The sequence below is a fragment of the Hippocampus guttulatus genome, chromosome 23, assembly GCF_054856545.1.
Source record: "Hippocampus guttulatus isolate MCC_2025c chromosome 23, RoL_Hgut_1.0, whole genome shotgun sequence".
Taxonomy (NCBI): Eukaryota; Metazoa; Chordata; class Actinopteri; order Syngnathiformes; family Syngnathidae; genus Hippocampus; species Hippocampus guttulatus.
The window spans coordinates 3,188,673-3,206,021 of NC_141283.1; the positions used below are offsets into that span (position 1 = coordinate 3,188,673).

Genomic DNA, 17,349 nt, shown 5'->3' on the forward strand with positions numbered 1-17,349 from the left:
TTTTTTAAATGGCGATCACTGTATTGCACTTAATAATGACAACAAACCTGCTTCATAAATACAAAGCCAGTAATTTATATATGAATGATGTGATAACTCACCAAAATATGGTTTTGAATTCAATTATGATTTTATTCAAATTCATCACCGATCTTGTTTTTCAGTGAATAAGTGGCAAAAAACAACCGTGTTAGTTTATTTTGTAATATGAACATTCAATGCCTTTTTTTTTCCTCATGAAAATTGACCAACATTGTTAGGTGTACTAAATTGTGATGATTGTGAGTCATATTTAAGGAACATAACTTTGTGCAACAACCTGCTTCCTCTCAAAACTTGTATAAACTCTTGAAATTAAATAAAAGCAAAAAGTATTCACATCTGAATTCACACGTCACGGGCTCCAACCTTACTGTCAATAATAATTAATATTATAGATCAAATGTGGAACCATGTTGACAGGACAGCCCTCAAATTCCCAAAACCTTTTGTGACCTACAAACAACATGAAGCAGCACAACTACAAACCTGCGACCTAGCTCGTTAGCTGAGCGGCTGAGTGGTTAACTCATGCTAGTTAGCTCCATGCTAACTCAATAAAGGTTATCACTTCATCCCAAATTGGTTTCCACAAAAATGCAACAACTAGCATGTAGCATTTATTTAGCTGGTGCTAATACTAACTTTGATAATGTAAATACAATAAAAACCCTTTCGGCACATTTACCAAACTCTCTCGTTGCTGATAAAGTAGTCGACTGATAAAAGATAGTAACATGCTAATTGATAAATTTGAATTGTCTAGTTTGTTTTTTTTTTGTCATCAAGTCCACGCACGTCTTAAGACTCAAAGCTGAGGCTAATTCAGCTCTGAACTACATGACTCGGACCGTGCGCAACTGTAGTATCAGCCGTAGCAACGTATGCTAAGTGCCAACACAATGAGGTCACTGAACAATTTTTTTTTTTTAACCCAATCTGATTTCAGAATGGAGTCTGGGAAGACTCGCTTTCTTTCGTTCGTCATCAAGTAAGACATCGATAGCCAACGTGCGCAACACTTAACGCTAGCTTTGTAGCACAGATGGCCGCACGTACTGCTTTGATGTACGGTTGAAGAAATGAGGTCAACGATCGCCCCAACTTATAAACACGATCGGTCTCCGGAGTTGGTCGCGGTAACGCACACTTTCTGTCTCCACACGGATGCTCATGATACTAATGCAATATTTCGCTTGAACCTCAGATAACTGAAAAGTAGCTCAGGTTACATTTTAGCGAATTAGCTGAGATGTAATGTATGTGGACTCCGATGAATGTTAGATCATGACCACGTTTTGTCAAGTACCAGCTATTATTAGCATTGTCAGCATGTGTTCAGAGCTAAAGGCGCAGGTGTGAAAAGAGGCGGGGCTCCTGGGGTTTGACATGCTAACATTTAGACACAAACTACTAAGATTAAAAAAGTAGTTTAAATAAACAAAGAGTGAACCACTACATTGAAGTATAATGTTTTGGATTCGGGGCAAACGGTGCAGTGCCCCATCAGATCCAGCAGATGGTGCTGCAGTTGGGAAAAAAAGCTCACTTTCCTTACAATTTGTTTTGGATGTGTGCTTTCAAGATGATTATGCTTCAGATTTTCATGCTTTCAAAATCAGGGCTTTGCGCCCTTTGAATTCTGCCTAGCAACAAATGTGTCACATGACTCAAGAAAATGACTTCAGGTAATTATGTTTGAAAGCAAATAAATTTAAATCGTGTTTTTTTTTTTGTTGAAATTTTTTTTTAGAATGCATTCAAAATTGCCTATATGTTTGTACATGCCAGCCCTCCCTGTCCTTGATCTACTCTGTGGGATATTTTGGTTGTCTGCCACATGTCGAAACAATTTTTTTAGACATTCGTGTCATATAAATTGTGCCTAGCAACAAGTGATACAGCCCCATAAAGAAAATAACTATTGGTAGCTAGATTTCCCTTCAGTTGTATTTGTTTCATATTTGTTTTTTGTTTGTTTGTATTTTGAATAACGGACCCCAGGAGCTCAGCCTTGTTGGTAAAAAAATTAATAAATACATGTCAATATTTCAGTCCTTGTTGCTCTGCATGGAAACAAGTCCCCTGTGCGACGTCTTGGTAGGTTGCGATAGTAGCTGCCCTACTGCCCCGACGTTTTGGGCGCCCTCTGCTGCTCCAGGAGGGACTTGAGGGCGGGTGGCATCGCTGGGCTGAAGGGTCGCAAGGGGTACTGTGCATTTTTTCCAGGTACATAAACACACTGGAAGTATCTTTGACCTGAAAACACACACAGGGGAACGTTTAACTTTGAAAGCAAAAACAGGACGTGAAGGAGAAAACGGTCTGATTGTGGGCTTACAGTGCCCTCCGGTGGCGAGGATGGTAAACTGTCATTATATTTAATGTACACCACCCATGAGTAATTGATGTCCAAAAGATTTATAATTGCATATAGATGCCACTAGATGGCAACAAAGCACTTCGTTGTCTAAATGAAACTTCTCAACTCACTTTAACATAGCTTCTTGGCACCGAGATGCCAAAAAATGGTGTCTCAGTAAAAAAAAACCAAAAAAAAACCAATTGCTTTGGCCTGAGCAAACCACCCCCCCCCCAAAAAACAGGAAATGAACGGTGGTTCACTGTATTGAACTGACCTGATTTCTTCTTTTCTTCAGTTTGATCGACTGTCTTTTCTACAGGAGGCACACACAATACAACAGACTGAACTACGATGCTACACGCTAACAAGAAGTCAGACATGAAGGAAGAGGTGAGCGTGTTGTGGTTTGAGCATGCGGCAAAGCTTTTAAAAGTCAAAATGTCAAGTCATAAAATTAGTGCAAATACAACGACAAACTTTTGGACTCCGGGGGCCATATTTGATTTCTAAAATGCAGAAGATGGACAAGCCCATTTGTCAAAAAAAAAAAAAAAAGATGTATTTTATTAAATATGTAATTGTTGACAATGATTTTGTTTTGAAAATATGCTTCTGATTTATTCACACATATTTGACTTTATTATTTATCTTTTAACCTAATATCGTCACCACAAATGTCCAAGCCCATCTTTTGGATCTAAAAGTCAAATGTGGCCCATGAGCACTAAAATTTGCCCACCCCAGCCTTGGAGGTGTTTGATGAGAGGGGCATGTATGGTAACAAATGTGTGGAAACACTCAGGAAGAGGGAGCGTTGCTACGGAAAAAAAAAAAAGACTCAAGAAGAAGAAAATATTTGGGAGTGTTATATTGCTAAAAGAAGTCAAATTGTTACAGCTCATCTTCATATTGTGCTGATGAGAGGAAAAAGAAAAAAAGACAATTAGACACAAAGCAAATACCTCAGGCTCTATGGGAAGCTCTTTTTCCTCCCTCTGATGACAACAAGCATTAAAACACGTTTATTTATTTTTTTCAAAAAACATGAACATGAAATTCTTTTGAGTATTTTTTGTGCGTTGGGGGCAAAGCTGTTGCCTTCTTGTTAGCAGTTGCACTGATTAATAGTTATTTCCAAATCATTAATAAATATTAGGGTGGAGGGAAACTTGATTTGCACAACTTTAGCTTACTTTCTGAACAACTGATTTAATTCCGATCTTGTTTATTGTAGTACAGATTTGATTAATTTGATTGTGGAAGTCAAAAAACAAAATACATGGGAGGACCTTGGGAAAAAAATGATCATGTACAGTATTTAATCGCAATATTGAGGAGGGGAAAAAAGTCTCACTGGTCACACGAGTGGACATTGTGAGGTAATAGAGGGCTTCCGCACTTACTGGCTTGGTGTTGTTCTTTATCTTTTCTGTCTGAAATACAAACCAAAAGACAAATGTGAATCATAAAGTGCCCGAAATGTCATTTAATTCAACATTGTTGCTAACCGATAGTGTCCTTCAAGGACCTTTCCTTTTCCTCTGCCCGATTGGCTCTGCCTGTTGATGAGGAAAAAAGAAAATTGCGGTCTCTGTCGATTTTAAACATCTCCCTAATTTAATTCAGATTGTAAATAAACAAGCAATAGTGTAGAATAAAATCAGTGGTGCAATAATAAAGTGTTTGAATTGAAATGTTGTCTTTTATGATATGAAACAGGAGTGAGCAAACTTTTTCAGGTCAAATTCAAATGTGAATGTAAAATATGGGGATAACTTATTTTCATTCTTCATTTTGTGAAATGAAATGAAATGAACTATCATGAATTTCACATGTATTTAACTTACTTTTCAGTAACATTGTTCTTGTCTTGGCTGATGACAAAGAAACATGAAAGCAATCACACGTGTCAATCATCAGTCCGCGCCCAAGCAGCCATTTTGTCTTTTGACGACGCCAGCCTCACGTGTTTGCGACGTTGAAGATTTGTCATGCCTGTCGGTCACATTTGTCGTCAACGTGTCCGGCAGTCCGCCCCTCAGCCTGCTTGACTGAAGTGGTGCTTCTGCTGTCTTGGGACTTTGACTTGGACCTGCTGTGAGGCGAACATTTAAAATCAGTTGTGTCCGCTCAATATGTTGAAACCACGCCTCATTTGAGTGTCAAACATCGCTACTTTTACCTCTTTTGGCTGTAGGGGAGGAAATCCTGCTTTTGCCCTTGACATCATCTAAGAGTGACCAAAAAAATAAATAAATCTGTTGCCGCGATGACGTCAAATCACAAGACCGAGAGCCAATGAGTGACCTGTCTTTGAGGCAGATGTGGAGCTTCTCTTCCGCCTTGCCTCTGTGGCTTCTAAGGTAAAGACAGAATCCTGATGGGTACAAAGTGACATGGTCACCATGGCAACCAGAATCTTAAGATCGGTTACCTCTCTTTGGGGGATTTGCAGCACTCTTGCCTTGCGCTTTTACAGCTGAATGGAAAGAAAGACAAAAAAAATGTGATTGTTAAACACCCACTTTTAATTCATAAATACTTTTTTTACATGACTAAGAATTTTTTTCTCCTGTCTGACTGAAGCACAGTCTTTAAGACCACCTCATACCCTGCTCTATCCTTCCCTTGTTACCACTGGTGTACCCCAGGGCTCTGCCCCTGAGCCTCTTCTGTTCCTCATTTAACATTTTTCCGTTGCCAATATTTTCCGCAAATTTTCTTTGCGAATTGTGAACAAACCTAACACTTGCTACTGTTCTCCCTTACCTAAATCGACGGCACAGTCTCATTTCACTCTCAGAAAAAAAGCATTGCCAGGCTGACATTGCAAATGAGAATCTGTTTTTAGTTGCCTTATGTGGGTAAATAAAGGTTAAAAAAAAATCAGAACCCGCTCAGCATACTTTCACCTCTGTAACATCAACTGCCTCCATCCTTCACCCACACTCGACACTTTCGCTATTCTTGTCCACGGCCTCCTTGAAGGCCGTCAGTGGATTAAAATTAAATGTCATACTTCAGAAGGCTAGGCTATAATATTCTACTGCTGTTTTACTTTTGGAAGTAACTTTTCCAACGATGGGAACACCGAAGGATCATCTTTAATTACCCACCTGTCTTTGCAGAGCCAGCTTTGTCTTTTTTGAGCTCGCCATCATCTGCAATAGACAACAAGCAGTGGAAGTTGGTTAGACATGCACCGAATGAAGTGGCCGCAAAACCTCTCAGCCAATGTCAAAGTGGTGTGATGGACCTTTGTCATCCTCAGTCCTCGTTATCTTTTTCTTCTTGGCTTCTGGAATAAATAAACATGATAATTGGAACATGAAAATCAGAATTAAAACAAGAAAAGGCAAGTGAGAAGAGTGTCAGACCTTTCTTTGCAGATGATACCATCAAATCTTCCTCGACACCCTCAGATTCAGCTTTTGCTTCTAGTTCTGCTTTCTCTTCTTTTAAGATGGAAACATTTGACATGTGACATTCCCCAGGCTCTTTAAATGAAATTGCCCGTAGCCTTACTCACCTTTCTTGACTTCGGGCTGAGTGGGCGGTGCTTGTTCTGTGGTTTCAGATCGGATGGTTTCCACCAGCTGGACCGCTTCAGCTGGTTGGACTGGTTCTGCTTGCTGTACCGGTTGGATAGGCCGGTCAGGTTCGGTTGGTTGAACTGGCTGGACTGTTTCTACTGGTTGTACAGGCTGGACTGGTTTGAATGGCTGGACTGGTTCGGGTGGCGACTGCATGGCAGGTGGCACGAGCTGAGCATAGTGCTGGTAGTGCGGGTAGAGTGGCGCCATCATTGGGTGCGCATGGTAAAGCGGCGGCGAGTGGATGGGATGAGCGGTCAGAATCGGAGCAGCAGAACCTGGAAAGTAAAAATAAACCGCTCAAGTCACGTTAGTAGTGCGCCGTAAAGGGAACTGGAAGTCGAGGGGGGTTACCTGAGCCGGTCGGAGGCGGGTACGGGGTGTCGGTCATGATCTGATGAACTGCGAAACAAAATATTTGGAGGTGAAGGGAACGTAGATCCACTCCTATAGCGTAAATCCGGTTATGATCATTTCAGTTGTTGAACACTTACCATACCAGCCGGGCGGGGACGGACAGTAGACCGGTGCCGGTCTGCAAGCACCAACTGGACGCAAACAGAACCACCAAATGAATAATTATACCGTGTGGAGAAATAGCTTACCAATTAGCCTAGCATAACATAGCATCAGTAGCTCTAGTTGACAGCTTTTTAAAAAGACGGTGTCTCTATGTACAAATAGATATCATCTTTATAGTACTGTACTTGTATATAATGTGCATTATGTACTATTATTGTATGAAGTGCCAAGGTACCGTCTTGCACTGGTTCGGGCACTTGTGCTGGTTTTGGACTCTCCTTCTCAGCAGGTGCTTCTAATGAACATATAGGAATAGCAACAGGTTCAATTAAATTTTTTTGGTTCATTTTTTATGATCTACAGTATCGTTTGTCATTGAGACAGTTTAAATCCGATCTATGATTGGTTTACCTCTTTTGGGCTTTTTGCTCTTCTCTTCTTTCTTGGCTTTTTCAGGAGAAAGAACAAATGGAATCAGACCACAAACAGCACATCGAAAGCTGTCCTCTCTGCGTATCATCTCCACATACTTTTGGGAAGCGTCGGAATCCTCCTGATCCGTCTCATTTTGGGCTCCAGGCTGGCAATCCTGGGAAGAGCTGCGAAGCAAACCCGCGCATGATTGACACGTCGTCAACATCGAAACAACAAGCTGCGAAGTCACTCGTAAGTTACATTCCACTATCTGTAGTCGAAATCACTTGTCATTTTGACTTTTCTTGACCCGAAGGACGATGTAGATTCAGTTCAACTCAATTCAAATGAATTAAAAGGCACAGCAATAAAAAAAATTCATTATTCAGAATAATACCCCCAAAAAAACAAATACAGTAATATTCAGAATTTTAAAAAACAAATAAAAGCAAAGGAAATAAAAAAATCATTATGCCCCCATAAAAAATACTGTAATATTCAGAATTTAAAAAATAAAATAAAACAAAAGCAAAAAAAAAAAATTACCTGTTCTTTTTGGTTTTTCTGTAATCTTCACTGGTTTTGATTCTTGACATGGAAAAAAAGCAGAACAACACGGTTGAATTATCATTATCATTATCATTCCACGTCAACTTGTGGTTCTCAGTTAGCCCCAAAAAGTAGGCAAAGGGGTCATTTTGGGTGACTCGTGGACCAACCTTTCTTCTTGGCACTTGTCACGCCAGACACTCGCATCTTTGCTGAACTTGTGCAGGGACATGGTGGAACTACAGCAGAGTAGAAATAAGTCACACTCTTAAAACTGCTGCGTGAAAAGTAACCGATGTGGAATTAAATGGCTAACCCAGCACTGGGTCCAAAAAGGACTGAGCCAATGCTGGGTTATTTATTCCTGGCACGTTGGGTTAAGATTTTGAACCATCAAGGCTTAAAAAAACGACCCAGTTAGAGCTACCAGTGGAGGTGTGGTAACTAAGCAGTGATGCTAACTTTCACACCGACATTTTCAACCCAATCCACTGTGCCAAAAATAATAAACCCAACCTTGCGTAAAAGTAACCCAATCTCCTCAAAATCAACCCGACGAGTGAGTCAGAAAGACAACCCAGCCATTTTTTCGAGTCTATATGCCAATTCAAGGTATCATACTTGTCGCCACGTCTCCTCGCTTACCTGCAGGCGCTTTAGCTTCTGCCTTTGTCACCTTCTCCTCTTCGTCATCATCCTTCTCCTCTTCCTCTGCTTTGTGGGGGCTGAGCTCCTCCACAGCCACGTGCGGAACGGCGACTGGAAGGTTAATAGATGGGTAGATAAATAGATATAGACTGAGCGGAACGCGAATGTCAACTATACCTGACAGCGAATTATCTTCAACCTCCTCATCGTCGTCTTCCTCATCGTCATCCTGCTGAGGCTCTGATGCGATGTCATCTTCGAGCTCTTCTTCCTCACCAAAGGTCATTGGGGGTAATGCGGCATCCTCATCGTCCTCGTCGTCTTCATCAAAGGGAGGCGGTGCAATTCCTTCAGCTTCCTGCTCCTCGTCATCTGTGACATCATCGGGTTTGTGGTCGTCGAAGCCCTCCGATTGGCCGAAATCAAGGCGGCTGAGGTCTTCGTCCTGGATGGCTTCCTCATCGTCACCGGTGACACGGTCGGGCTTGTGGTCACCGGTGCGCTCTGATTGGCCGAGGTCTTCTTCCTCTTCATCTTCATCTTCGTCACCTTCATCGGCGACAGAAGCAAGGTGGTCATCTTCGTCTTCCTCACTGGAAGGAAGCAAAGGATCTGAGGAGTCAGCCAAGGCCTCGTCTTCATCATCCTTTGCGATATCTTCATCGCTGTCCTCCCCCTCCTTAACTTCATCGGCCGTGTCTTCTCTTTCGTCATCCTCAGTGGTGTCATCATCTTCATCACTATCAGGTGTTGCGGCCTCATCCGCTTCATCTTCATCCTCGGCAGCCAATGCCTCCTCCTCCTCTTCGTCATCTTCATCAGTCTCGGGTGTGGCGGCCTCATCTTCATCCTGAGCAGCCATCGCCTCCCCCTCTTCATCTTCAGGTTCAGAGGCTTCATCTTCAGCGGTAGCAGTGACTTCCTGCTCCTCTTCCTCCTCCTCCTCTTCTTCTTCCTCCTTCCTCTCTACAGTGGCTTTAGCTCCCTCCCACTTCTCTTCCTCCTCCTCAGCAGGAGCCACCTTCTTCTCGTCGTCATCCACTTCATCTGCAGCTGCTTCATCTCTATTCTCTTCCTCCTCCTCATGATCGGCATCAACTCCTTCACCGACTGCATCTTCCTCCTCCTCTTCTTCCTTCACCTCATCTTCAGCTGATTCACTTTCCTCCTCCTCCTCATCAACTCCTTCATCCACCACATCTTCCTCCTCCTCCTCCTCATCTTCCGCATCAGCTGCCTCTTCTTCCTCCTCATAATCATCCTCCTCCTCCTCATCTTCTCCATCAGATGTCTCTTCCTCCTTCTCATCCTCCTCCTCCTCCTCATAGCCCTCATCCTCCTCTTCCTCTTCTTCATCCTCGTGGACCACTTCAACCGTTGGCCGTGACTTCTTCGCTTGCATCTTGATGACTTTGACAACCATGGAGACATTTGGCAGAAATTTAAGGGAAAATCCAATTTCCGATTGTAATCGATTTTGCGTGTCAAAAGCAAATGACGACTTAATTGAAATAATTCACTTTTATTGTTTTTCCTCCCTTTTAGATTTGCTTTATTTCTCCTGATAGCAAACAGGCTTTTTCCAGATTTTTTTAGATATTGCAAATCCTTTTTCTTTTTTTTTTGTCATTAAGACTTAATTTTTTGCCCATTTAATCAGCGCAAATTTTTGGGGAAACACTTTGAAGAAAAATCATGCTGACAAATGAGAACATTGTTAGGGCTTAGCTTTCTTTTGACTAAAAAGCTCAAAAACGAAGCGAGCGTACGCACGCACCTTTACGTCGGGATGGTAGAAACTCTCCTGGAACACAAAAAGGAGACCAAAACAATGAGCACACATATTCAGTCGGAGCACACAGCACCACGTTAGCGGGTTAGCGGTTAGCGACAAGCCATAAGAAGAAAGCCATAGGGTGTTTTAGGTCTGTCGAGCACAATTGTTGTTATTGTTACTATGGCGAAAGAGGAGCTGTATGGACCCTTCACAGTTAATGACACGATCACAGAACAGTTAGCACTTCGAATTTAGCACCAAATACCTTTTCTCCTCTTAAGATTCACCTCCACTCGCTCCTCCTCCTCCACCTCCTCCAACCACGTTGTCGCTTTGAGACGGTTCATAGGTACATATGTCATGACGCTAACATACATAACATTAACAATTGGAGGTCATATGGCCGTAAATTGAAATGTGCACATCAGTGAGGAGACAGTTTGATCGACAGAAGCCACTTTGAAAGAAAATCTTCCAGAGCAGGAAACTTCAATTGGTCACTAAAGTCGATTAATCAACCAGCCCCATCCACAACTGTGCTTTTCCGTAGTTTATAATGCTACGCAGTCGTGTTGTTTTTGGCAGCCATTTTAGATTTTGTCTTAGTCTTTTGGGCAAAAAAATGCTCATTAGTTTTCGTCGCATTTTAGTCATTCCTATTCGTGATAGGTTTAGGCCACGAAAACTCAAAAAGGATTTAGTCTTTTGTTTCGTCCTGTCTCGTCTCATGAACAACTCACATGGGTCTCGTCATATTTTAGTCATCAAAGCCAAAGGAGCGTTCATGAAATAATTTCATTATCATTGATGAAAACAACACTACTGCGCGGTCTAACGGTGAGGCCAAAGCGTTGCCAGCAACCACAGTGATGTCATCTTTAGTTCGCTTTGTAACTAGCAGACCGTGTTTGCGTGAAATATTTACGCTCACCTTTTTTCCTCACAGCATAGAGGTTTCCTAAAGAAGAAGGAAAAGCATCAGTAAAATGGAGACAGACAATGGCAGTGCTCACTCTCCATCAAACGTATTACCATCATCTTCGTCGGGGGCAACCAGGCTGGCGGCAAACTTCAACATGGCGTGGAACGCGTTAGTGGCTCTATCCACCACATCGTTTACAGCCTTGGTCGGGTCCGAGCCAATCCTGCCGAGGCCTCCTGCAAGGAAGTGTGGTAAGCATTTGATTGACAGGCTCGAGGGCTTTCTACTTTTTTGTCAACGTCCCTTTCAACCGCATGGAAAAATGACCCAAGTTGTATGTCGAGGGTATTCCTGTTGACATACATTCATAAAAAGCACAAGAGGCTAGGTTTGACGTGCTCATTCATTTCATTTGAATGCATCCAGAAATACTACCATACTCACTGGTCACTTTATTACGTACACTGTTAAATGTGATCCAATACACACAAAAAAAAGCCGCTCGCTTTATTTAGTTACACAAGAGAGTCAAAATATCACAAGCCACCATCCTTACCATTGGACAATGCAAGTGTACTTTAAAAAATGGCCAGCACGTATAATCCCGTCCCCTTGCTTCCATTTTGAACCGCATTCCCGCAACAAAATGCCCAAAAAATCAACAAAATAGAGATGCTACTGGAAAAAAGCTGTGTTCAGAGGAGCTTGATTTGTCTTTTTGTGCCTATTCAAGCTCACCTGAGTTCAAATATGAGATTTTTATCACATTTGAACTCTCAAGAACCACAACTGCATACCTCAAAGGCTTTCGACACAAATGAAAGCTATAGGGGGCGCACTCAAGGAGGTTAGTAGTGGGGGGTGTGATCTGCAGGAAGAAACGGTTAGTCACTGTGAGGGTCATCTTGCCTCGGCGCTCCGAGTCCTTTAAAACCTTCCTGACGCCGGGACCTGCTTACAGGGAAGTACAAGAAGGAGAAAAGAGCTGTTCCAGTAGCTTTTGTCTTAATGCTCGTGAATAGAAAACAGAAAGTGAAAGTAGCCCTGACACACAAACGCGAATTAATTAGATCAAATTGATGAATCTCGCCACATGAATCTCTAGTGATGAATCTCAATCATAGAAAAGAGAAGGCGACACGCAGTAAGTCACGTTGTATTAAAAGCAAGAAGCACCCAGTGTCACATTGTCTACAAAATCTTCTCTTAAAACGTCTGAGAAAGGAATTGACTGGTGCTCGGCTATTGCTAACCCGCCAGTGAGTAGCACAAAGTCATTGTGCGGCATTTGAACCAAAAAGTTTTTAAAAAGTCCCCTTGTAATGGCAGAGAAGTCAAAAGTTTTGTTTTGAAAACACACAAATTGATAAACTTAATCAGTGGTCACCTGAGATGGTTTTGTAGTCAGCCAAGTCGAACATGATGACGAAAACGCACGACCAAGTGACCACGAGTGCCGTCACGAGGATCCATGCCAGCGGAGAGCTGAACGTCGAGTAAACGTCATCGGCGAAAGTCCGCTTGGATCCGCCGGCGTCGACGGTCTTGCCGTCGATGACCATCGTGGTGGTGCTGGCGGACAACCTCACTGAGGAGAAACATCCGAGGTAAGCACGTGTTCGTCGGCACTGCTCAGTTGTTGTCTGGACAGACTCGACACACAGTTTTACATTTTCGATTCAACGGGAATCAATATTAGGAAGCCGAGTCAAAAAGAAAATAGCAGAACCCTGCGGCAATATTCTTGCGATACACAACTGTCATTTCAGATATCAGCGTCGTTGCAGCTAGAAAAAATGGTGGCACTTCTGCTGTTCACGTGACTGGGAGTTTGTCCTCACACATCTCAACAATTCATTTTCAGATATCCCGCTTTCGGAATTACGGATATCAGCAACAAAAATGGAGATGGCGCTCATTCCATTTTGCGATATCTACAGTTTGATGTGGACTAATCATAAATGCAGTTCAAGACACCGTGAAATCACTAAATAGTCAAGAAAGAGAAATGAGAATACAAGCTTTATTTGTTTTGGTTTTTTTGCCCATCAATGAAGCTTACGCGTTGGCTAATTAGCTTATCATGCTAACAAGCAGTCATTCTTTTATTTATGACTTATTACTCTCATTCATAAATGGCATTTGAAATCTCAATATTTACTTCTAATGTATGCGAGATGTTTACATATCTGTCTAAAACTAATGAACCTTATATCATACTTTATTTGTAGACAACTCCTGTACCTTATTAGCATTACATGCAAATGCCCATGCAGCTCGATCTTTACATTGTCAAATGTTTTCAGGCCTATGATGTACGATATTGACCTCATATTTAATCTCTTTGTGCTCATAACAACACAATATTTAATGTCTATGGACGTACAATTGAACACATTTAGTTGAATCGGTGTAAAAGGCAAGAACAGCAAGATGGAGGGAGCAAGGGGGGGCTAACAAACCGACAGCGAGGCTGTTAGCCGATCTCTCCCGCCACCTGTCGACTCGGCTCAGCTCGCGTTGGCACAACCATCGCTGACTCACAAGGCTTAGCGGCACTCGACATAACACACACAACACAGTACAGAACACAGACACACACTTGTAAGAGGCCTCGTTACTTTTTACTCTACTTTGATGTGAAGGACGCCATATGAAACCATCCTGGAGCTTTAAGCACTATCCTTTGACACTTTTGGGAGTCCCAATTTTGCGGTCATGTTCGCTGGTCGGCACAAATGTTCAACAGGAAGTACGAGTAAGTTGCTAATGTGCAAATCATGAGTACTTTGCAAATGTTCAACTTCAAGTTTCAAGCAGTTCCCAAAGTTACCGTGGTATAAAGTAAGCAAGTCAATTTGAGTCCCCACTAAATTTACGAGCAAGTCGAATCAAATCATTACTTGGGTGAAGAAAGTGGTATGTATTATTTTGTTTTTATTTTTGATCTTTACATACACCACATTGGAGTGATGTGTTTTCCACTAATAACAGTAAAATTGGCCCACATTTATGCAAAGGTTGAATGAACAACTGAGAATATGAAATAAAATGTATTTTTCCTCATATTAAACAAAACGCATACATGGTTTTTTTTGTGTCTGTTTTCCTAACTGTCTGAAATTCAGTGCCTTTATTTGCTTTAGTTCACAGGCAGATCTGCCACATCAAATATGGCGGCCCCGCCAACATATCGCAACAACTCAACCTACTCAAGGTATGTGGATGTCTTTGCTCATATGTTTGCAATCGCAGTTTTTTGGAAAGAAAAACAAATAATTGTTGTTGTTTTTTTTTTTTTGCCTCGACATAAATGCATATTCAAAAAAATGTGACTTCTGATTTTTTTACCCAGCAAGCAGTGTACACCACAAACAGAGTTTTTAAAGTCATCATAAATGTAGTAGTTAGTATGAATATTTAATATGTACAAATCTACTAATCTGTAGGCTTTCCTAAAACTGTAGACTCATTCCACCTGTACACAAGTCAGTATAAGAAGTTTCAGTACTATCGACTTCTTTTTACACTTGTATGTCTTAAAAGTTGACCCAGGAACAGCTTCTTTTTTTTTTTTGTCTCCTCCCCCAAAGTTGTCCTAATTTACAAAGTGTCTCCGGACCTTTTAAAAAGTGTTTGCCCCCTCCAACCTTTGAACCTGACCCGTGAATCATTCTTTGTCCTTCCGTGGTGTGATTATTCATCCATGCTGGAGGTGTCCTTTTAAGGCCAGCAGCTATTTACATTCTTCTCTGCTTCCCTGACTTGTCTCATCCCCTCACAAGTCGACAAAACCGCAACATTTCCTTATTAACTCGTTCCCATAATTGTCTTCGGTGTAATGTACATGCCAGGCCACTAGTTGGCAAACTTGCCTGGACTGAGCTGCTGTAAGCGTGGAAGAGTATGGATTTGGAAATGTCGCAAATATGACATAATGTAAGACGCCATCATTGCCAATCAGTGAAAAGTTCAGCATAGCTGTGCAACTAAAAACGATCGGTGATGTCTATGTCACTTTGTAATTTGGTATAAACGTGTTTGTTTGTACTTATTTCTAGTTTCTTGCTGTTTTACTCTGCCTTCTGCAGCCAGGTGGGCATTGCAAATGTAAATCTGTTCTCAATCTATTACCTTAGGAAATAAAAGTACGCAAAAAGGAAAATAAATAAGATATGTTTGAATATAAAATCAAAAACACCACCAGGACAGACACATCAGACATAAATAAAAATAAGACGCCGCCAAAGACACACAAAGGCATCGCGTCCCCGGCATCAATGGCATAACACAAGACATAATCGAAAACACTGTCTGTGACATAGGTGGAGACCCTCAAAGACACCATTACACACATAAAGGGACAAAGGTATATCAGTGACACACCAAAGAAAAAATTAACGACCTATGATGAACCATCAAAGACGACATCCAAGGCGTAATCAATGACACCGCCAAATGGCAATCAATGAAAAGTGCGTGTGTGCTGAAAGATCATCAAAAACACAATCAGAGCAATCATATCACAATCAAAGATCCCATGAGAGATCACATCAAATGAAATTATTGAACGGCGCCACAAAGAACAATCAGACACAGTCAAATAATACATCATAATCACCATCAAAGACAATCAATTACACCATCAATGCCAATCAATGAAAAGTGTCCAGTGTTAATGTGCCATGCACCAGCATGGCAACATTACGAATAGATGATATGTGATAGCAGCATATTTTTAGCTACGTCCATGCTAACTACCCTTTATGCGGGACACCCACACACACACACACACATACAAGCGGCCCATCCTGTCACACAAACTTTTTACCTTCTGCTTCAGTCATTGCTGTACATTCAAAGTGTCGGCGGCAGATTCCGTTGCCATGAAAACAAGATGGATCCTACTTGGGAGTTAATCCTAAAATTATTTGAAGAAAGGAAAAAAAATAATCAAATCCCTTTGAATTCTTCCAAAAGCTGTTCCGGCTGGCTCAGAGTCCAATGAGGGGGGACACAGACGGAGGAAACTAAGTTGAGGGTGCTCGGAGTGCGAGGCTGACTGCAAGCCCTCCCTCCGGCCCGACAGATTTAGATCGGGGTGAGACAGACGTCACTTCGCCCTCCCCAGCTGCCGTTACAACTCGACGTGGCGTGAGTCCGGTTTTGAACCCGAGTTTCATTCACATGCGCATTTGATTCCGGTTTGCTTGGTGAAACGTTCCAAAGCGCACATTCATGTCGTGGTTGTGTGGCGGCTGTGTTATTCTGAGAGCGGCTGATATTCGCCTTCGCCTTTTTAGGCCAGAAGTGTGACCTTAACCCCCCCCCCCCCCCCCCCCCCCCCACCCTCCCCAGTTCACTCATACCACACACCCAACGACACCGTTCCCCCACCCCCTTCCACAGCTCAGTGCAGAGTTGTCAACACACGCACTTATATAGGTGTATCGACACATGCCGAGTAACACACAATCCTTTTGATTATCCCTCCGGTTCACATTCTAGTACGTTTTCAATTAATGTGCAGTTGTCACTCGACCAATAGTGTTCGAGGACTACAGTGAAGAGAATAAGTCTTAACACCCGTTCAAATGTCAATTTTTTTGTGAGGAATGAGACCACAATAAATCACCTCAAAATTTTCTTTACCACTAATCTGACCTGTACAAATCAGTCAAAAATTAAATTGATGAATCCTGTCTTTTCGGGAGATAAAGTAGTAATAAACAGAGAGCATGTGGTTGCAAAAGTGTCCACTCATCGCATTCAAACTCATGTTAAATGGGAGTCAGCACACACCTGTCATTATTTGAAGTGCCCCTAGATAAACCCTAATTTAAGTTCAGATGTTCTAGTCGGCTTTTGCTGGCGTTTTTGTTTTCCGCCAAACGCCTGGCGGTTATGCGCTAACTCTGACCGGTGTTTGTAACTTTTCATAATTCCTTTCAGCTTGACAAAGGCCCCAGTTTCAGTTCAAGAAAAATAGTCTCAAAGCATGATGGTGACACCACCTCTGATTATACAGAAATAATGTTCAGCTATTCAAGGAGGCTTTTCCAGATTTTTTTCTAGCAGAATCCTGACTCCTGTATCGACCTATTCTAAATTCCCTGCTTATTGACAAATATCCCAGTTCCATCTGAATAAAAAAAAAATCAGCCTCAGAGCATGAAGCTGCCACCTCAATGCTGGTGATAGGCAATGTTGTGTTCTTTGAACAATGCCCAATGGTTTAACCTTGTATTTATTTCATTTTCTCACGTCTGTAGGAGTCTTTATTTAAAAAAATTAAAATGTTGATTTGGAATATAAAACAGAACGTGAAATATTAGGGAGAAGACTATACACAAAAAATGACACAAAACCCTTACGATACACCCTTTTTCCATCGGGCGGCGGTAATGTTCCTCAATTGCGTTTGTTATGCACTATCTGAGGAAGTAAGGGACAAAGACGAAAAAAAGGAGTAGATGCTGCAACGATGGAGACACTTGAGTCATTTGATCACGTAGAGAAG

General features: G+C 41.9%; 1 protein-coding gene across 1 annotated transcript; it reads right to left on the reverse strand.

Annotated features, from left to right (window-relative positions):
- Nucleotides 1-52: 52 nt before the first annotated feature.
- Nucleotides 53-15,676, reverse strand: LOC147185740 (uncharacterized). The gene is made up of 27 exons (XM_086104467.1): nt 15,661-15,676; nt 12,217-12,417; nt 10,940-11,065; nt 10,839-10,865; nt 9,908-9,934; nt 8,308-9,540; nt 8,104-8,241; nt 7,653-7,721; nt 7,480-7,521; nt 7,050-7,118; nt 6,931-6,966; nt 6,755-6,814; nt 6,492-6,545; nt 6,352-6,399; nt 5,934-6,275; nt 5,782-5,859; nt 5,661-5,702; nt 5,521-5,565; nt 4,839-4,883; nt 4,712-4,762; nt 4,587-4,634; nt 4,371-4,499; nt 4,248-4,278; nt 3,913-3,959; nt 3,808-3,837; nt 2,679-2,717; nt 53-2,298 (listed from the first exon to the last, which is right to left on the reverse strand). The coding sequence occupies exons 1-27, from the start codon at nt 15,674-15,676 to the stop codon at nt 2,162-2,164; spliced, it is 3,210 nt and encodes a 1,069-aa protein (XP_085960593.1). The 3' UTR covers nt 53-2,161.
- Between the last annotated feature and the right edge of the window lie 1,673 nt (nt 15,677-17,349).

What these genes read in the sequence shown, in the direction of transcription:
- LOC147185740 (XM_086104467.1), bottom strand. An exon ending in CTATGCTGTGAGGAAAAAAG is followed by an intron (nt 9,935 to 10,838) that starts GTGAGCGTAAAT and finishes TTTGTGTTCCAG; the next exon opens with GAGAGTTTCTACCATCCCGA. An exon ending in GAGCAAAAAGCCCAAAAGAG is followed by an intron (nt 6,815 to 6,930) that starts GTAAACCAATCA and finishes TATGTTCATTAG; the next exon opens with AAGCACCTGCTGAGAAGGAG.